This window comes from Panthera leo, chromosome C2 (genome assembly GCF_018350215.1).
Source record: "Panthera leo isolate Ple1 chromosome C2, P.leo_Ple1_pat1.1, whole genome shotgun sequence".
NCBI classification, from domain to species: domain Eukaryota; kingdom Metazoa; phylum Chordata; class Mammalia; order Carnivora; family Felidae; genus Panthera; species Panthera leo.
This window is the reverse complement of record NC_056687.1, coordinates 34,393,348-34,415,747: the sequence shown is the minus strand read 5'-3', so window position 1 is coordinate 34,415,747 and position 22,400 is coordinate 34,393,348. Positions and strand designations below refer to the sequence as shown.

Below are 22,400 nucleotides of genomic sequence, written 5' to 3'. Positions count from 1 at the left end.
AAAAGAACCCCTGGAGTTCTTTAATTAAATAATTAAAACACTAAAGTTAACTAGAATTTATTGCTTTTCCCTTAAAGTAGATATTAAATGGTATAAAGGGAAACTTGATCAAATATTGTCAAGAAGATACATCATGATTTTGTAATATTCAAAATTAACACACTAGAGTATATTGTCAGAATATTTGCTGAACAGACTTTCATAATAAGATCTACCCTCCCTTATAAACTTCCTATGTACAGTGCACTTTGCAAATACTTTACACTTATTATCTCACTTAGTAAACCTTTTCCTTTCATAGGGAACAGCATTGCAACTATAGAAGGAGAAAATCTAAAAAGAAAACATTGGCCTGAAAAATTTCATGTCTGACCTTTCTTTTAAAATAGTCCTGTATTTAAGTAGTCCAAAACAGATGGTTCTCTACTCCTTAAAAAAAAAAAAAAAAAAAAAAAAAAAAGTTGTATAATTGTATTCATCACCTTTCTTTATATCTGATGCCAGTTTTTTGTTTTTTTTTTTTTTAAGAGAACATCCTGTGTCTAAAATAAATTTCTAATACTGAATTTTAAATTACGTTTTCCTTCTGGATCTCAGTAGAAATTAGCTTTTTTGCTTTTGTTTTTGTTTGTTTGTTTGTTTTTTTGTTTCAGTAAATATCTCCTGTATGCCAGAATGCTGTTTAGATTTTATATAAGTGAGGTATTTTCATTTTCATCATTTTCTGTTAAGCTGTTCTGAGAATCTCACAGGATCAAATTGAATAGTCAGTGTTTCATTTATATGTGAAAATGCTACCTGAATACTCCAGAAGGTTCTTAAAATTAAACCATGATACAATAACAGGTTCACTACAATTAATATATTTATTAAATATATGGATGCCACAACCAAAAGAAGAGTTTCTGTTTCTCCAGAGAAGAGTGGCAAAAGTAGAGCTATACACAGTGTGTTCTTGGAAACAGTGGCTTCAGTTATAACCATGTGTAAAAACCATTTCTAATTCTATTAATATAGTATTTGTTGGCTGAATGGTGGGAAAATATCTAATTGATTCCTATTATGTATGTGAAGTTTATTTGTGAAATTAATTGATTCTTTTTGGTTGCTATATGGTATTAATTATTGAATAAGGAAAATATTCTTTAGATGTTACTGAGAATAATTATTTAATTAACGTATAACTTAATGAAATGCAATCATATTACCTTTTACTGGTGCACAATAAGTGTTTCATCACAGGAACATTAAGACAGAAAATTATTTTGTCTGTAAAATTATAAACGTTACTATAATTTTTTTTCTCCATCAGTTTATATTTAGAGATAGTCAATTATTTTCCCTTTAGTACCTTCCCTTTCAACACTCTGTCTTTCTTCCTAGCTAAGGAAAACATGAAAAATGTTTGTCTGATGGTAGCACTCTTTTCTGATTCTGAAACATTATTTTCTTCAGTTTGTTCTCTTACTGTAACATTTTTATCTCCCAATGGCTCAGTAGTTGTATTTCCAGTTCTTATATTTGCAGATGTAGAGAAATTTGTTCTCATTACTAGAATAGTGGTTAAAACCTTGTGCTCTGAAGGTAGAATAAGACTGTCTAAGCATTCAAGTTCTCCCTGCAGCTTATTCGTGTTATGAAAGTAACCTCACTGTTTCTTGGTTTCCTCATCTTTAAAACACCTACTTGTGGAATTATTGTCAGAATTAAATGCATTAATGCATGTGAAAGGCTTAGTGATAGTGTCCTCCACGTGCCATGAGCTCAGTGTTACCTGCTATAGCCAACATTACTGGCATCATCGTTGACCTAAAAATGCATTAGAAATTTGATCATAAAAAGAAGGAAAGGTGGGGTGCCTGGGTGGCTCAGTCGGTTGAGCATCTGACTCTTGATTTCAGCTCAGGCCATGATCCCAGGGTTGTAGAATCAAGCCCTCCATCGGGCTTCTCATCGGGCTTCTCATCAGGCTTCACATTGTGCTCCATGCTGAGTGTGGAACCTGCTTACGATTCTCTCTCTCCCTGTCCCCCACCTGTGCATGCGCTCTCTCTCTCTCTCTCTCTCTCTCTCTCTCTCTCTCTCTCTCTCTCTCTTTCTCTCTCTCAAATAAAATAAAATTAATTTAAAAAATTAAATGTATTTTTTTTAAAAAAGGAAGGGAAGGAAAGGATGAGAGAAGTAGCTACAAATCCCCTCTGTTATCTACATTGTCACGTCCTACTTTGTTCATTTCCTGCTCCCCAGTTCACCACCACAAGCTCATTTCTATGTTTTTACCATCCTGGAATTCAGTCTTCTCCTGGCTAAATCCTCTCCACATTCTGTTATCATTGGCTCACCTTTCTTTCCCACTCCATTTTTCCATCTGCTGCAGCATTGTCTTGATTCCCCTTTCCTCTGTACCCACTTTGTGCTATTGTTTCCTCAGGTCCAAATCCAAGTTTTTATTTTATTTCCTTCTTTGTGCTCTTCCTTTGAAGAACTCACACACACTCAGAGCTTCAACCCTGTGAAGATGGTCCCTAATCACCCCTCCTATGCTGAGGTGTACCCTACATCGACTATAGTTCTGTGGTATTTAATGACCACTGGGAAATACCAAGCAGCATAGAAGCATAGATTTTTGAGAGGTAGAAGAAGCCTAGCATGACCTGGTTCAGCCCATTGAAATTAGATAAAATTGGTTGGGTTAGAAGATATATTTTAGGACATGGTTTCTAAATTAGTACCAAAAATTAAATCTGCATAACACTTTACAGTGTGTGAATGCTTTTATTCACCTTGACTTCTCTTATCCTCAACCTAAATATGAGCACTAGAAAGATTTATAACTTTCACAAGATCATATTCCTAGTTAAGTGAATAAATGTGATTTAAATCTACTTCCCTTAATTTCAGCAGTCTTTCATATGGGCACCAGATAATTCACTTTTTTTGTTGCCCTGTCAAAATGCCATTAAAATCAGTAAAGGGTGTCTCACTAATTACTTATAATTTTATGTTTTCTTTGCATTTCTTTGTAAGAGTTAATGGTAACCCTGACTAAATGTCATTTTTCCAGTGTTAAACTATCCTAGTTTCTAACATACTCAAACACAGATCAGTTTAAATAGGATTTTTTTTTTAACAAATATACTCATTTTAAAAGTAAACTTTTCTAGGGGTAAAATAACTTTCTAGGGTAAAATATAAACCTAAGTATATTTCTAGGGTAAAATATAAACCTAAGTATATTTCAGCTTCAAGTGCTGACTGGGAAAGTGTAGATCCTGAAGGATACTGAAGGATAAAAGGGTTTGAGGATTAAGCATCCCATAGAACAGAAGAAGACACTTACAAAGAAGTGAAGGATAAGAGGTCTGCTTTCATCAGCTTTCCTGATAATCTGTTGCTCCTGTTCTTCCCCGAGTAGTGGAAGTTATGACATGCATGGGAGCTCCATATCACCGGCATAGGTTTACAGCATGGGAGTTCTGATTTGTTTTAGCCCCACACAAGAGACACAGTCTTGGACAGATTTAGGGAGATGAGCCTCCGTGTAGATTTATATTAGAAGCATGTAATTGTATATATTTCCTTTTCTTACCTTAATAATTTTGAATGTAGGATATTCACTCCTGGTGACATTTTGTCTACTGGCTGCCTCAATGTACCTAAAGCGTATACGGAATCATATTACTGCATTCGATTAACTCTCTCATGACCATAATAGTGTCATCACTTTGGAATTTTAATAATAATTGGATACTGCAAATAAAGCTCACATTTGTGAAATAACTATGAAAAAATAATTAAATCTACATAGAATTTGATTCAAAACCTGCCAGAAATTTTGTTCATTGGAATTATATAATTCATTTCCATGTCTGACTATCATACCAAAACATTTGTTATTTCATTTTGAATTGTACAAGCAAGCACTTTGCGGAAATAACTTCTCAGCTTTGCTCTTTGCTTGTATTATTTTGCATGTCTACCTAGTAAGATTAACCAATATGACTGTTTTAAAGATGATTGCAAACTACTGTATCAGATTCATTATGCCCCTGGAAAATGTATTTATTAGCAGTCACATGTGTGTGTGTTTAAAACTGTGTCACTCATTTTTTTAGTGCCTGTGGGGAAATGTTTACTTCAAATCTTTTCCCTTTCAGTCATCAATCTAGATACAGTTATGATAGTTATGGGCTGAGTGCCCAGAAGTGCTCAGGAATAACAGGGAGTGATGAGGCATGTATGGGTACATGCCCACGCACACACACATGCGCGCTCACACACGTGCACACACACACACACACAGGCCTGCAGGCTTTTCTTTACAGTTTTTCTAGGGAAACTAGCTCAACCCATTCTCATTTAGTTTTCTAAAGCACTGAGTGAGCCCCAGGGTATTATGATTTTCTATTTGGTCTGAAACCTACAAGAGAAAGAGGAATATACATTAGCTACACACATAAGTTATAACTTCAAATAAAGAAAAAAATGTTTACTACCAATGCTAAATAATCAGCTTTCAAATGTTGAAGTATTTTAATGTCCATACACTTTTCAGTCTTTCAGTAGCAATGGTGATAGAGTGGTAGAACATATTATACCTAGATGTCTACCCTGGCCCTGCCAAATTATTTTTTATGTATTTTTTTATGTTTTATATACAAACATACATGTATTAATGTATGTATGTATATGTATGGTTTTTGGCTAGTCATTTTAATGTTCTATGCTTAAGTTCAGTCATCTGTATAAAGAAAGCTAACCAGTCAAGTTGATAATACAGGTCTTTATATGCTGACTTTAGTAAATATGTAATCAATCATCCACTTAAACTAACAATTATATAAAATGGCTGTCTCCAGGGCACATACCAATCACTTTAAGAATTAACTAGCTCAATCTGACATGCATTTATTTTACTATTGTGACTGCTCCAAAAAGAAGGAAATAAATCTTTTAAAATGTCCAAGTAAAACTTTGTAGATAATGAAATGGGATTGTATTAGAAGAGATATTGTACAGATGTGAAATATTAACTCTATAACACAATGAAAGAAAATCAAGGTTGGGTTTTTGTTTTTTTGTTTTTTTTAATAACCAAAGTAGTATTAAATTATTTCACCAGGTTTGGCAAAAGCACTCATAGATCAAAACCCAAAGAGGATGTAAATTATATTCCAATAATGAAAAGAAAATCTAATGAAAAGAAAATCCATTCAATAAATATGTCAGGTATTAATCCAGGCCTTAGGTAGTAGGAAAGTAAGGAGAGGAGTGGGTAAAGACAGAAATCCCTTAAAGATATTGCATTTTAATAAAGAAAGGTAGAAAAATGAAATAGTTAAGCTTATAGTATATTAAAGGTTGATAATGGTATGGTGAAAAACTAGACCATGTACAGGAGGGCGTAGGGAGGTGCTAGTTTTCAGTTAGAGTATTCAGAGTAGTTTCCCAATCTTTCTCAGAAGCTTGAGGAGAACTTTTCTTTAAAAAAAATAAAACTTCAGAGCATCAGGGTTGCTCAGTTGATTGAGCATCTGACTCTTGATTTCAGCTCAGGTCATGACTGCAAGCTTCATGAGATCAAGCCCCACGTTGGGCTCGGCGCTGACAGCATGAAGCCAGCTTTGGATTCTCTCTCTCCTTCTCTGCACCTCCCTGCTTGTGTGTGTGTGTGTGTGTGTGTGTGTGTGTGTGTGTGTGTGTGTGTTTTCTCTGTCTCTCAAAATAAATAAACATTTTTAAAAGCCTATAAAAAATTTTTAAAAACCTGAAAATTTAAAAAGGTATCTAGTTCTCAAAGAGATTGATGTACTGTCTTACGAATCCTTAATATTAAATTTCTATATAATAGGAAAAGTGTTAGAATTCTAGTGAGAACACAGTCAAGGGAGTAAGGGCATGAAAGTAAATGTCATTAAGGAAGAAGAGGCCAAACTGGGTGTAAAAAGTAAGATAGAGAATAAATAGACCCTCTTTACATTTTTCATCTGTTATGACATCAGTTTAAATGGTCCGGGGTCTGTAATAATAATATAAACAGTAGCTAATCATTTGAGAATCTTCCCCAACACTAGACACAATGTTAAGCACTGGTTATACATTGCTTCAGTGAATCTTCTCAGCCTCTGATATGGCACCTCTGTTTTACCAATGAGAAACTGAGCCTCTAGGAAGTTCTGTAACTTTCTTAGAGACACACAGTTAGCAATTGCCAGAATTGGGATTCGAAAGTAATTGTTGGTCCCCAAAGCATGTGGATGAACCCACCATATTTTACTCTTAAAGGATGATTTCTCCTATCCCAGTCTGTCTGCAAGGCACCACAGATGACACTTACTTACTGCTTATAATTGTCATTATTTTTCAGGGACTTTGAAGTTTCCAATTATCTTTTCCATTTATGTATATTTCATTGGATTCCATTGAAGGCTGTATTAAGTAAGTTTGGGGAAAGGTGTTTCTTTATAGCCTAAGTCAAAATTATTTTGAGTTCAAAAGCACAATGTGTTTGTAAAAAATGTTGAATCTGCATGGTCAAAACTCATTTAGATGACAAAGTATGTGGTTATAAGGTGAATAAAAATCTTATTTTTTTCTTTTTCAATTCTAAATAATTGCTATTGCTTCATCAAATAATTGAATTTACAAGTTCTTTGGGTAATCCTTCATGTCACAGACAAAAAGCAACAATTTTAGAGGATGGTTAGGCTAGAAGTATGGGCATATTTTTTTTCATTATTAGACTTTAACTGTGGGCATGTTTTTTCATTATTATTCTTTCTTGAGTTATTGAGAAACAATGGAATTTTTTATTTCAAGTTATATAATCTTCTAAGACAAATAAAAAGTTCCTAGTTAGGTCAGTCGAAGTATTCTGTAAAGTATTTAGAATAATTTTCCTGTTTGCATAGAGAGATATGTGACACACAGTACTTGGTATTATCATTCAATTTGCTATTTACTGATGTATGTCATTAAGCATGCATGCTGAAGAATAAACTAATAATTTGCATGAAAATTTATCTCAAAAAGCATAGCACTCCATTAATTAATATGGTAGATCGTATTTGAACCCCTCATCCTTTGAGTTTGTTTTATTTGCTATTCTGCATTATACAGTTTCTAAAAATTTTACAGCCAAGGAAGTAAACTTGAAGGAATTGTAGTTAATTGCAGAAACCTATTGTTGATGAAACGAGCACATCCTAAAATATACTAGAAATATATTTTGTACTTAATTAAAACATGTGGTTGTCATTTAAACTTTTAATGAAGACAGTGCTCGCAAACTTGAATGCTTATGTGTAGCTCATGCATGAAGATGGTGCTTTTTGCAGATACCAAAACTTTAATATGAACTAATTAGAGTTAAACAAAAAAAAGATGGTCACCTTAGAGAGATGCTGTGTTGTGGCATTTATTATATCTTAAAATATACTTTGGTTATATTCAATAGTAAATTCCTTTATGTATTTCACATTTCTCCCTGTTTTAATTTTGTTTTAGAAATATAATCTTTGGGGATTTTTAAACTGAAGAAAAGAAAAAAAATGGATATTTTCCATCAAAAGTAATGTAGTCATGAATGCCACATTGCCGTAAAATAGTTTTGAAAAAATAATTAAAATACCAAAATTCCTTTTCAACAATGAATTTTTAAGTTAATATATATTTAAGGTCACAGAATTAATTGTGGGACTGCCTAAATCTCACACACACACACACACACACACACACACACACACACACCTCACATTAACACACATACAGATTAATAATATACATAACTACACATCACAAGTCTTTGCTAGTTTGTATTTGGAACAAGACCAGAGAGAGTAAATAAAAGTTGTAATGTATGACCCAGAGTATTGCCTCGGCTCAATTTAGCAATATTTATAAAATAAAGGGACGTCTATTTAAGATGGTCAACAGGTATAACTGAAGATTTTGTGGAATGTAGCTGGCAATAAAAAAATTAAATTCATGAAACATAAAAATGGGAGGATTATGTTAGAACACTGTGCCAAGTCCTGTGCTGGTAGTTATTTTTAGGCTGTTAAAAATATAAACTTGTCTTTGCTTTCCAGCACCTGTTCTTACTCTACCAGATGTTTGTTCACAATTCCTTAAATTTCTTACAGGATGTTTCCTGCCTTTGACGTAGATTCTCTCTCCTGGGATCATTGAGCTCCCAGAAGTTATTGCAGCTGTAATAATGTGGGTGGGTTGATTAAAGAATCAGATCTGAAAATAACATAATAAATGCATATATTCTAAGGGGTGCATTTTTTCCCACATTTTAGCATGTCTTCCATTGGGGTATGTCCTACAATAAATGCCATGGTAGTGATTTTTTTTTTCTCTCTTTATTGGGGATATATAAAATAATGCACCTTAAAATTGATGATGGCTTAGATGTAAAGATATATGGTAACTTACCATCTTTGCCATTTTTATGGTCACCTAGTGACTGGAGAGCCCCTTTCATTGTTGCTCAATTTGAAACCTTGGGGGTTGGACCTTACCATAAATTTCCTTAGCTTCATCAGCAGGAGTGAAGTGAGTTTAGTACAGAATGATATAAATGATGGTACTTCTTACATCAAAATCCTTATACTTTGAACAGACACTTTATCAAGTGGCTGAGCAAACACAGCAGCTTTTGAAGTATTTGAAGAGCCATTGAATTTAAGAGTCTTCATGCCCTCACTCTTCTTTAATCTTATTAGTACAGGTCTCCAGAACATGGCTCTTTCTTGGTTCAAATTTAAGGACATAGATTATACAATAAAGCTTAAAACTTATCTATTTCAACCTGTTGATAGATATATCAAATACTTAGGAAGCTATTGAATTTAAAATAAGAAGAAATCATAATATTTTTAAATGACATTCAAATGGATAGGGACCTATTTGATCTCTTTTTTAGAAAAATCTTCATAAAATAATTCCATCATTCTATCATTTTTTTTTCCCACTATAATTTGCCAAATTGAGCAAGGTAAAGTTTTCGGTCCAATATTTTGTATTCACCAATAAAATGACTGAATGAACCTAATGAATAAAGATGGATCTAGAACAAATACAATAAATGTCAGATATTCAGACACCATAAGGAATGTTAAGAATTCAGTTTTTTAACATCAATCTTTTAAATTGAATTAGACTAATCATTTAGATGAATATCACTTTATCTGCTTTTTAAATTTTTATTCCTCTCATATCCTATTCATTCTGGTCACTTTATCCTTAGAATCTCACCTTTAGAATTAAACAAGAAACGGTTTACAAAATGATTCTGCCTGCTTCTCTGTATAAAATAGATGCCCCAATGTAGAGAGTAAGGCAATTAGATTACATTCGACTGGTATATTCATCCCAGCTCTGCTACTAAACTGGTTGCATGTTTCTGGACACACACATTCTCCCCTTCTACTTTTGTCTCCCCAAATTGTGCATCGGTGTCCTTACTTTTCCATCCAAAATCTCATTGATGTATCTATGCCTCTCCATTCCTTCTCTCCAGGTTTAACCATACTACTATTTTTGGACCCTTGTAAGACTCCTGAGTGTTCTCTCTGACCTGGTCTTTCCTTTGTCCATCTTATTCTACCCTGACCTCTAGGTTAATTTTCTTAATTGTCAAGCTCTTTCTCACCAGTCTTCAACATTCTCATACTTAATTACCAAACTAAATCTTAACAGCCTAGCCCGGCTTTCAAAACCCATTATAGACAGACAATCAATCCTACCTTTCCTCCTTGGCTCTACTTCTCATTGCATATTGCTTTCTGCTTTATTTATAGACATTTCATGTGCACGTATCATCTCTCCTTACAGGCTGCAAGTTGTATGTAAACTAAGACTATATCTTAGTCATTTTTTTATCATGCACAGTGCCTTACACATTGTGTGTATCCAGTAAGTTAGTGGGAGAGTAAAGAGAACTTATTCTACTTTCCTTTAATACAAAAATATAAGATATGGAATTTGGCCTTTTTTGGTGAATCAGAATTGTCCTGAATGTTTCAAAGATGTATTGAGAAGCTTTCATGAAAAGATATTCTGTTCAGTGTTGGGAGGTAGCTATGAATGAAAGAAGGCCTGCTGAGAGTATCCTGTTAAATTTGTTGTCTGCTGTGGAATTGGAAGCCATATTTAAAAAATAATTTTAAATAAGTGTACATTGGCTCTGAGTTATATTTTCAGAGAGATGTTCTTAAGTGGATGATGGGGGTTTGCAGGGATACTGGTGCTGTATGAGTGCCCTGTCACATGTGTTTGTGCATGTGTGTGTGCATATGCATGTGCATGTGAGGAAGAAGGAGTATGGAAATGCCTAAGTGAGAGCACAAGAGTCAATCAACCCAGTTGCTCAAATAACTGCTTTTGTTTGTTGTCCTTCTAAGCACCATCCTTAAAAGATGGGTTTCTTAATTCTTGAATAGTATGTGGGTAGTAATTCACAATTCTAAGACTCTTCCACAATTATTACTTTTAATCTAGTGTTTTAAATTATTGTCATTTCTGGAGTTTAAGGGTTGCTTTCCCAAAGGACGTTATTGTATTCCCTGAGTAATATGGACACAGGGCTGGGTAATTCCAAAAGTGGCCACAGCAGAATGTTTCCTTTAAATTATAGATCAGAGAAACAGGTCCAAACTGATGTTTTGAAAGTTGCATTATGGCTTTTGTAAGCTTTTGCTTTATAGCTACAAATTATATATATTAAGTGAGTAGATTCCAGCCATTTTAAGTGTGATGATCCCTTTCAATGTCAAAAAGAAATGGATTATTTTGTAACAATTGTTCTTTCAGCATCCTTGATTGAAAAAAATATATATATAAGCAAAACCTTACTCTAAGTCCTGTGACTTTTTAAATGAATCTGCATTTTATTAATCAAAAAAATACATATTATTTGAAATACAGTATCAGATGTATGTAATAATATAATGTAGTCTTCAGACAATGTCTGAAGCAAATATAGATCCCCAGTCCCTTCTAGTAACGTAATTACTCATTCAATGAGATCCTTATAATAACACAGCTACCAGTGAATATCAGCCCACTGAATGGGAACCCCTGCTTTCGGTGAGATACTTTCTGTCTGCAGACACTACTACCAATAATAATGTAATTTTAACTAGTAATCTAATAATTGATACTCTATTACAAAAGTTTTTAAAGTATTCTAGGACGTTATTCTCTAAAATTGTACTTGTTTTTCTTCTTCTTTTTGTTTTTTGAGGATTTGTATTTAATGAACTAGGATGAGCAAAAGCTAAACTTTAAATTTAATAGTTCCTTTCATTCCACAAGGCTCCATTTATTTACAATGTTTCCAGTTATTTAATTTCGCTATCTGTGTTTTACCATTAAGTGATGTGGTGTGCTCAAGTCATTTTCAGCTGTACTGAGTGACTTTAGAATGTGCCTGTGCCCAATTGTCATCTTTTGAATCTCAACCAATTGTTCTTTCTCTGTTCCTCTCTCATTAAATGCCAATAATATGATTATCAGTTTGAATTTGAGTCAGAGCAGGCTGACCTAGATTGAATGAAATGCAGCCACCCCTCCCAGCAACAGTTCCTTTAGTGAATTCTTCCGCATCTCTTACCCAGACAGAGGTTCCCGAAGCAAGAAATTATGGTCATTGTTTGTCACCCACACATACTTTTAATGTGATATATTTTTAAAATGTTTTTTTATTTGTTTTTGAGAGAGAAAGAGCATAAGCAGGGGAGAGGCAGAGAGAGAGGGGGACAGAGGATCCGAAGCAGGCTCTGCATGACAGCACAGAGTCCGATGTTGGGGCTCAGAGTCACAAACCGTGAGTTCATGACTTGAGCCAAAGCCTGACGCTCAACAGACTGAGCCACCGAGGCACCCCAGTGTGATACTTTTTAATGAAAATCTGATCATAAATTTGAACATAATAGCCGTAGCTTTTACTTTCTTGCAAAGACAATAATGAAACATATCTAATAGCTCAGCATGAAAAATCGGATGTTACACTGGAACAGAACACAGGATGGCAACATGAATGTACCTGTAGCATGGGCGGGGAGTATGTTTACGAGATCCTGTGTGTGCACAGGAGGCCTGCTTAGTTCTGCATCTTCAGACACATGTGGACACTTGGTTCACTTTTGTGTTCCTCACTTCGATAACCAGGATCTAGAACTGGAATGAATTCAGAGATGGGGAATGCGTAAAAACACATATCAAATGAGGAAGTATTAAAGGTTCTGAGATTGTATTTAGTATGTATTTAGTAATAGATGCAGAGGATACATGGAGATAGCATAACTATTATTAAATATTTGAAAGGTTACTGCATTTTGAATCTGTTCTCTATGGCTTTTCTGGATTGAAAATTCCCAAGGAGTCAAAAATCTCCACTTACTAAAGAGGTGAATTCCTAATGAATAGAATAGGTCACATTAAGAGAAAAGTAGATTCTCTGTTAAGATGTATAGTGTGTCCCAGGCTGGATGATCATGTGATAAGCTGGTACAGGATAGCAAGGATCACATGGGTGTGTGGACCAGATAGTCTCCAGCACCCCTTTCAAACATAAGAATCTCTGAAATACTAGAAAAGAAGTGCGTAATAACACAAATCATGATTTAACAGTGTTCAGAATACTCACTTTTAAATTGCCGTCTCAGAACGTGTTTTATAATGTCTCATTTAACCACTGAACCATTGTGATTCCTTAAAAGCTTTACATTCAGAATTGTGCTAGATACAGATGCAGCAGAGTATGGAGGGCACCAGAGACTGGACCATAGTACCGAGTTTTTCTCTCAACCTTTTAAACATAATGAACGTCCCTGTTCTCTTTTGGTAAGTAAGCTTTTTAAGATCTTTTCATTGCATTTCAATTTTACCATTTATTTTTTTTTAATGTTTATTTATTTTTGAGAGAGAGAGTGTGTGTGGGGGGGGGGGGGGGAGGGGCAGAGAGGGAGGGAGACACAATCCAAAGCAGGCTCCAGGCTCCCAGCTGTCATCCCAGAACCCGACGAGGGGCTCGAACCCACAAACCGTGTGCATGAGATCGTGACCTGAACTGAAGTCAGACACTTAACCAACTGAGACACCCAGGTGCCCCAACCCTTTATTTTTAAAGTGATGTTTTTATCCAAAGAAACAACAAGTCTTTGACCTGCTAAAAGAGAAAACAAAAGCAAACAAACAAACAAAGAAATGGGGTCAGGGATGATAGGGAAGAAGTGAGTTGAAATATTCAGAGGCAGTGTATGTGGTACTGAGATGAATTCAGTTTTGGAAAATAATAGCAAGAGGTATTTGGTGGACAATTGGGGAAGTTTGTTTATTAATAGGATTAAAAATGTTTCTCAAAAAATAAGGGGAAGGCATTTTTTTTCTATTTTTATACAACAGTTTACTTCCCTTCTGTTGTTGCTTTCTGTGTAATATTTTGCATCAAGCAGGATTCTCCATTATTGACTGTCTAATGAAGTGTAATTTAAAACACCTTAAAAGGGTAAATAAAAAAAAATATCTTTTTCTTCCCTGTAGTCAATTAAAGACTGAATTCATTCTAATTATAAGATTTTCTTATTTCTTCATATTACTGAGGAAAACATTAAATTATATAACTCATTTTTACTTTGTGTTGTTAGCACCTGAAAGAATATTGCTTTAAAATACTAGGTTTAGATTCTTTTAAAAATGTAGAATTTAGAAACTCTCCAGATTTGGAGGAAGAATTCTTTGTCTACTTTGTGTCCAGGTAGTAAGCTCAAGTCCATACATCTACATTATGTTGTTTTTTTTATTTTTTTCCTTTTCCTGACCAGTCATATACCTCCTTCCTCTCTCCCTCTCATGCTGTTGCTAGCTCTAACTCATTCTTGCTTTCTCTCACCCTCTTGTCCTCTTTCTCTTCCTCGCTCTCTCTTTATGGCTCAAATCTGCAATTTTTTCACCATGAGAGGTCTTAGATTAAGATTTGTTTCACTTTCATGAAGCCAGGATATATCTAACAAAAGTATAGACACTGTTATCATAGCTGTTAAATTCTCTTGTTTTTCAAAAATTTAGGTATAAGTCAAAAAGGAGAATTCATAAGGAACCCCTAATTCCTTCATTTTTCTACTATATTCCCACCTCTTAAAGTTGTGCAAGTATGTCACTTGGTAAGTCACCATATTATATGCCGAACTGGCTTGTCAAAGACAGTGGCATAAATAAATGAGCAGAGCAGAAATGAGCAAGATTGAGCTGTGGATTATTAACTCTGAGGAAAATTCAATGGCCACAGGAGACTTGAGTGTTACACTAACAGTATGCAATGATGGTGGCGATACTTTTTAGATACAAGTATAGATACATATGCATTTTTAAGAGGGAGGGCTTAATGATACTATCAGATGCTTTCCACAAAGAAAAATTATTGTAGTTTTGCAGAATATTAAGTTTTGCCATGTAAAGACTGATAAAAAATAGGTTCTGAAATAAATTTGTAAAGTTGTCTTAAAGTTCTGCAGTAACCGAAAGAATTAAAGGCCCCTGAGGGATTAGGGAAGATCATTCAGCTTGCAAAGAGGAATCATGGAGAAGTAGCAACTGACTGCAACAACGCTGAACTTGAACCAATCAAACCAGACTGAAAGGAATTTGAAAAGTTCAGGCAAAATTTGTATGTAGTGAACATTCTAAAATTTTGAATTCAGTGATTCAAAATGTATGCAATTGGTTACCTAAATGTATCCAATGAAGGTTCTATCGGGGAGAGAGGCCTGGTAACACATTGAAAAAACCACAATGTTTCAGCAGAGAACTGGGTATCAAGCCCCCTGTCTGCCATTTCCTAGCTGTGAGACCTTGAGTAATTTAACCTTCTCTGTGCTGCATTTTCCCTCATCTGTGTAATGAGAATTAGTAATGGTATCCTCCCTACAGCAAGAGATTCTTAGGAGGCATAAACTCATTCATTACCGTGGCCAGGGTTTTTAGAAACTGCAAAATGCTATCGCACATGTATTTTTAGATTATTATTGTCAGGGCTCTTCAGTTATCTTTGTGTGTATTTTAAGCACATCAAGTTACTAGATGCTTTGAGGACATGCAGTTAATAAGACCTTCTCCCAATTTGGAGGAAATTATAGTCTTAGGCAAGGACTCCTAATCTTTGAGAATGGGCAGAAAATATCTTGCCATCCTTTCAATTTTGTAAGAGCAAAAGTATCCTGTCATAATTAAAACAAGCCAACTAACCAGTGGCAGCAAAAGTCAGGAGATTATTTTGCATGTACTAATTGAATTTATCTTACAAATAAGATGTGTGCAGTTCTAAATTTGCAGGCGGAGTGGAAAGTATCACATAAGCCCCACATAAGCACATGAGAACGTAGCTTAACCACTGCCCATATCAGAATTCTCCAACTCTGTCAAAAAGGTAAAGATTAGCTCTGTCTTTGCAGCAGCAGCATCTTGTTTTCAATGACTACCGGTGCTTCAGGAAACACTCATTTAAATGTCTTTAGGGTCCAGATGAATTCAACAACACTGGCTTTAATATAAGAATAAAGCAGCCCAAATAGACTAGAAAATCCAGTAAAAACATGTTCCTTCATGCCAGAGTTATCCTTTGAAGAGCCGGGGCAGGGGCGGGGTGGCGGGGGGGGGGGGGGGGGGGGGGGGGGAGGAATGCATTAAAAGACAAATGTATTCTAAGAATGCCTCAATTATAATGGAATTCCTTGTTAAACTGGTTCATAGGTACTGGGATCCAGTCAGGTTTCTTGAACATGACTATGGGCACTACAGGTCTCATTCCACCACCAGTGAGAGATCACTTTTGCCTCCCACATGCCTTGAATAAAGGGCAGAAGAGAAGGCTTCTTTCCTTCTCCATGAAACTTCTGTCCATCACAACAACTACGCAGTATTTATTTACTAAAGCTTAATTTGCAAACTCAGTCATCCAAAGGATCTGCTGAATAAGTGTCAAATCTGTTTTCAAAGACAGTAACAAATAGAGCTTGAAGGAATCTTAAAATAGCCATATATGCTGCAGCATTAGCAGGTACCACATTCCCGCGTCTTCTGTATGTACTCCATCAGTTGAAACTGTGAAGCCGGAGGAGAATCGTGTGTGTACTACCATTGAAACATATCTGCTAAGATCAGAGCATTCACAAATGCCAAGAAGTGATAGGGCAGAATTTCTCTATTTGCTTTACTGACAATTATTGGGAAACTCCATTTTAGCGCAATCATTTCTCCGTATTTTGGTTTCTAATATAGGAACCTATATGAGTTCAGATGTTACTTATATGTCAGCCAGTGTGGTGGGAGCAGGGAGGCTTGCTTGCTCTTCTCTGGTTCATAAATTCAAATTCCGTGGTACAAATGGAAGAACAGATTATTGAATCAAAAATGAATTAGTTTCCTTTACAGTAACTCAGGTAGTCTCAAGGGTGAATTTGAGTAAGGCAATAGTTTTCGCATTTATTACTTTGCCAGTTAGGCTCCTTATTATTAAGAAGTAGTCTATTTATTCTCATTCTAAATTTGGAAATTCAAATGTAGACTTTTGGTTAAAATAGGGAATTCGGCATAGATATACCTTTTATTTTTCCTCAGCTGTAAATATTGAAAGTCTTTAAACTTTTTTTTTATTTAAAATTATTTTAAGATTTTGTGATTCTAATTTTGACACCCTGTTTTCAAAAATATATAATTACTTTTTGCAGCTCAGTTGTGATCCTAGAAGAACATAATACTTTTGCCTGGATGACATAATATAGTAGATTATTGTATGCTCCATTGTGGGGTTTTGGGGTGTTTTTTGTTTTTTGGGGGGTTTTTTGGCCATGTTAGTGGTTGGCATAGTGATTAAATCACTAAGGTAGTCAAAGTAACTGGGTAGGTTAGCATGTATTTTGCCTCTCTTAATAAATGAATTGGATTGTACTGTGGCAGTCTGATTTCTTCTGAGGTGTTGACTATAAATATAGCTAGAAAACATGAAATTCATGGCCATACATTACATTGTCTCATATGTTCTTAATATGATCCTAACTACAAAATCCTTAAGGCTTAATGGCTAAAACAGCATCATATATGTTAATCAGCATATATTAACTGTGATGTGCTTACTAAACAGTTTTATATACATGTACTTAAATATTAATTGTTTATATTTAAGTATACGTAAACATTTATGTATAAACCTACTTAAATTATGTTCATATTTCTTTTCCCTTGCTCTATGAATCAAAACTATTTTTAGAATTAAAATTATAAAATGAGAGTTACATAGCCAATACTTAGCACTAAATAATAGAGCCCCCAAACTGTTCATGTCTGTAATTGTCTCATCATAAGGATTACTTCTGATCATCTTAAACCTTTAGTATAATTGGTAGTCATTTCTAACCACTAAGAAAATTGATTTACATACTCAGAACCCTAATAAAGAAGAAAACTCAAAATTCCATAAATAGCCATAGTTAAGAGAAATCACTTGCTTGGGGAAATTCTCTCATGTTGCCTGTACTGCAAGGACTCTAGAGCAACATAAACACATTGTAGTAATTAACACTGCAGTGGAAAATATAATTACATAATATTCCCGTTAATGATACTATACAATTATCAACTGAAGGTTTTTGAGCAGATAGTGTTAAGAGGTCTCTGTGACTGGAATTGGCATCATAAAGTTCCTTACATAAAATGACCAGCATCATTTAGTAAGAGTTCTTGGAGCATTTTTTAACCCTTAAATGCCAAAACAGGAAACTCAATGCATGTATTGCAAACCTTGAACTTCTTCTATCGTCCCTTTTGTTTTACTCTCAAATTGGGGGTGGCTGAAACGCCAAAAGATCACAGAAAGTAAGGTTGTTTCTAAATCATAGGCTTATATGGGGCGCCTGGGTGGCGCAGTCGGTTAAGCGTCCGACTTCAGCCAGGTCACGATCTCACGGTCCGTGAGTTCGAGCCCCGCGTCAGGCTCTGGGCTGATGGCTCAGAGCCTGGAGCCTGTTTCCGATTCTGTGTCTCCCTCTCTCTCTGTCCCTCCCCCGTTCATGCTCTGTCTCTCTCTGTCCCAAAAATAAATAAACGTTGAAAAGAAAAAAAATAAATAAATAAATCATAGGCTTATAGTTATCATTGTATTTTATTAACGAAATTACCTATGAGGTTATACACCAAACAAAGCAGATACCAAAACTGTGTAGGATTCAAGTAGGAGATTGATATGACCTGTCCTGATATATCACTGTGCCACACTGACAGAGGCCTATCAGCATTTATTTAGGCCTGACTTGTTTCATTGCATCTTTCCCAAGAGACTTGGACTTATCAGAATCCTCTTATACGCATAGAAGCCCATGTCTTATATCAGAGAAATGTTTTTCAGGTAAAGGGAACTGAAAATCTTTTGTCCAACTTTGGTGCTACTGAAAAATTTAGATTGGTCTTCAGTTTTAAAATGCTTAGAAAAATTCAGAATCATTGTGTTCTAACCTGCTGTCCCACTGATTAGTTATACCTAGTTTCTATGATTCCCCAAACTACACACACACAGTAATAGAGTAAGTATATGGCAAACCTTGAAAGGGCAGAAGTGTCTCTTGACTCATGCCTATTTTGATAAAAGTTGGAGAGAGAATTGGTTGAACCTGTAAATTATAGGAAAATTGTAGGGAAACAGATTATGGCATTGATGTAAAGGGTTTCCCTACACTTAATGACTGCAAGGATATAATATTTATCTTTTCAAAGTATTGGAAGCAAATCAAACTGTGAGAAATTGAGCCAGTCAGTGTCTGTTAGCATTTGTGAAATTTTTCTCAGATGATGGTGATCATTTTCTAAATCACTATTAATTGAAGATTAGAAAAACTGTTCTCTGGTTATTGCATTCATAATATACATTTCTTAAAATGCTATCATTTTACAATTGCTTTAATCTTTATTATTCAAAACTAACCAACTATACTGGTATATCTGATTTTTTTTTAAGAGTTGTGTTATCACAAAAACTGTAAGGGAAAACATTGTGTTCATTCTCAGAGTTGAGATATATTGGATATACAATAGTCTCATTCAGTAAAAATCAGCTATTCTCTTCTTTTATTTATTTTTTTCTTTATGCCATTTCTGCTTTGCCTCTTTCATTCTGATTCTAAACTATAAAAGCTTTTTTTCTTCTTTTTTTTTAACCATCAGTCAGACTTTCACTTAAAGATAAAATGACTGAAATAATAAAATACTCGCAATGTCGGAAATGGAGAGATACTGTCACAATGACAACAGCAGTCTGTAATATTATTTTTACTGTTTGTTAACAGTAAGTATGTTATACGTGAAATAGCACATAGACAGATACACATCAGATCACTTCTCATTTTTATTAAAAGTATTTCAGATAGAAGTATATTAAATAATAGTTTATGATACATGTACATATTGGTCCCACTTTTATTTATTCTTTTATTCATTATTCATTATTTAGTCATCATTTGGCAACTACTTTGTCTACTGGCACCTTACTAAGAGTTAGAAATATGAAGACACAGGGCTCTGCCCTCGTAAAGCTCATAGTCTGGTAGGGAGTTCAGATCATAAACTTGAAAAACAAAATCACAAATTGTGTTAAGTGTTCAGAAAGAATTAAAAATGCCCTTTAACCAGAGGACCTGGATTCAGCTCTTTTCTCTGCCACTTACTAAGTGTGTGAGGATGGGAAAATTATTTAACTGCCCTGTGCCTCCCATTTCCTCATGTGCAAAAAGGAGATAATAATAGTACTGTGTCCTTGGGTCATTGTGAAGGGTGAATGAGCAAGTACTTAAAAGACAGGTAGAGTAATGCACAGCACCCATTAAGCACTTAGTAACTCTTAACTGCTATCATTATTGGTTTGCATCCTCACCATAAAGAAGGGAAATCTGGGACCCAGAGAGGAAAAGCAACACATCCAAGGTTGTACAAATACACACACACACACACACACACACACACACACACACACACACACACAAAATAAACGGAGCTGTAAGAGATAATGAAGTTGGAAAAGTATCATACCTAGTGTTCGCAAGGGACACCTCTCCATGGAGCTGGGATTTTTTCAGATGCAAGAGATATGGAACTAGCAAGGTAAAGAGTGTTCTGAGAGACCCAAAGGAGGGAAGATGTGACCTGTTTAAGGATCCAAAAGGCCCCTGTGGCTGGAGCCTGGTGTGAGGGGAGAAGAGACAAGTGTCACACTGAGCTGAGATGGAAGATGTATTGTATTTGTGCCAGAAGGGGAGTCAGGACCCTGCAGGCAGGGAGAGGATGTGTTTTGTATTTAAATGCAGTGGCAAGCATTTTGAACGGTTTAAATTGGGGAGGGACCTAAAAACCTTTAGGATCCCTTATATTACATTTAATTAGTTCTTAAAATGATGGAAGGCAAAACAGGATGACAGACCGGTGTCTTGGTGTAGAGCAGTGTTTTGTATATTACTTTTATTCACCTGAATGGAATAACCTTGTGACCTTAGGGCAGCCTCCCTGTACCACCAGGTAAGTGCCTCAACCTCAGCCAGTGTCCTTTCTTTGCCTATGTCTGAGGAACACTGGGTTTTGTAAAGTGTATGGAGCCCTCTAGTGGTGATTGCTTCAAAGGAGCCTCAACGTTGCTGCCAGCACTGAGGAACTGTAGAACTGTCTCCCTGGTGCCTGCAGACTATAACTGAAGATAACTGGAACTTGAAGCAAATGGGAGGCTGAATCTTGTCCCTTTGATATAATGTCACCATGCTCAGTATTTCTTTCCATTGCACTGACACGATTGTGTTGACTTAGGTGTACATTCCGAACCGAGTGGGCCTCATCCTTCAGAACGTGGATATGCCCAATTGAAGAGACGTGGTTTCAGCTTCACGAGAAGATGTGTGCTTTGTTTTCCTGTTCTCATTGTCACAGAGCTTGTAGTATGTAAGCCTTTCAAAATACAGTTGTCTAGACGAAACATCAGGTGTCTGAAATTTAATATTGGTTTATGCAAATGAATGTCAGACTTTTATCAAAGGAGAGGGAGAAATATTTTTGCAATTTCAAGGATTCTAGACTATATTTTCCAGGCATCTGAGCAGCTAGGATTCTCAAATGGAGTATTATATGTAATGTCTTTAAACAGCTTTACTTTCCATGCCAATATTTGATACTTAAAGTTCAAATTTGAATCATGTGTCATGTATGATTATTTCTGTTGAATGTATACAGTATTTTTTTAAGATGAATATTTGATGACTTTATTTGTTCTAAGTATCTCTTGGTTTAAATTACAAAGTGCCAAGATTGTCACTATGCTTTTTTTTCAAATTGTGTTTAGAAATACTGTAATAAATATGTAGTAATAATATAACATTAAGACTTGAATCAAAGATAATATAAAATTCTTTATCTATAAACTCATCCATGCTTCATTTTGCATAAGTTTTATCTCATGATCTCTGCTTCACTTAGTATATTTGTGGATGCTGATATTTCAGTCTTTCTGAAGGCCTGAAATAGTAAGTGTAACAATTCACAAAACGTCTTTTACTTTAGATCAATAAAATTAAAAATTGCAAAATTGCCTTTGCTAATGTTTATTTTGCTGTACTGTTGTGAAGATTAATTTAGGACGAATGTTAAAATGCCTTATCTTAACTCTGATACCTTCCCCACATATATGCACATGTGCACAATCGTCCAGGCATGGGGATGGGAGGTAATAATATTTGTCTTTAGGTACTATTTTGTAATGTGAAATTATACTAACTAACTCAGATATCCAGGCTACTCTCCAGCTATAAACCTGAACACTTTTCGAAGCTGAATTAACTATCTCAAACTAAGTGGAACACTCAGTCATGAAATCGCCACTCAATTCATTAAATAGTAGGACACAAGTCTAAAATCATTGATACATAATTCATTCATAACTGAGAAATTATGATGCATTTATAAGACAAAGTATCTCACGTTTTTTAAAGGTCTTATCTTGCGCCTTTACATTAATACATTAATAGTGACGGCTTCTTTTTGTTATTGTATGTTTTTAGCCTGGTTGTTCATGACTAATGAGCGGTACTTGGATGTCTTTCTATCAAAAACCTATTCAGTACTGGAAAAGGTTAGCGAAGGAGACTTTTATAGCTAAACCTATTATATATTAACCATCTTTCTTACAACTTTTTTGAGTAAAGCCTTGAATCTGGGTCTGAAACATGTTGTTTGCTTTAACTTCAAAGTAAAGTAATAGTTTGATTTCCTGAAAGAATCCGTGATGCGAGTTAATGATGATACATACCAGGGAACATTACTGAAAGCCTTCTGTGATTCTTTTCCTGTTACAGGAATGTTATTAATGT

The 22,400-nt window shown here is 35.0% G+C and overlaps 1 protein-coding gene across 3 annotated transcripts in view; it reads left to right on the top strand.

Annotated features, from left to right (window-relative positions):
- The window catches only part of GBE1 (1,4-alpha-glucan branching enzyme 1), a 280,352-nt gene that overhangs the window by 244,400 nt on the left and 13,552 nt on the right, over window positions 1–22,400 (top strand). For 2 of the 3 annotated variants that reach the window (XM_042903789.1, XM_042903787.1), the window contains exon 15: window positions 12,738–12,855. In XM_042903789.1, the coding sequence (XP_042759723.1) occupies window positions 12,738–12,855 (118 nt within the window). Of the gene's footprint in view, window positions 1–12,737; window positions 12,856–20,847; window positions 21,622–22,400 lie in introns of those variants that run through there. The other variant, XM_042903788.1, reaches the window with a different exon arrangement.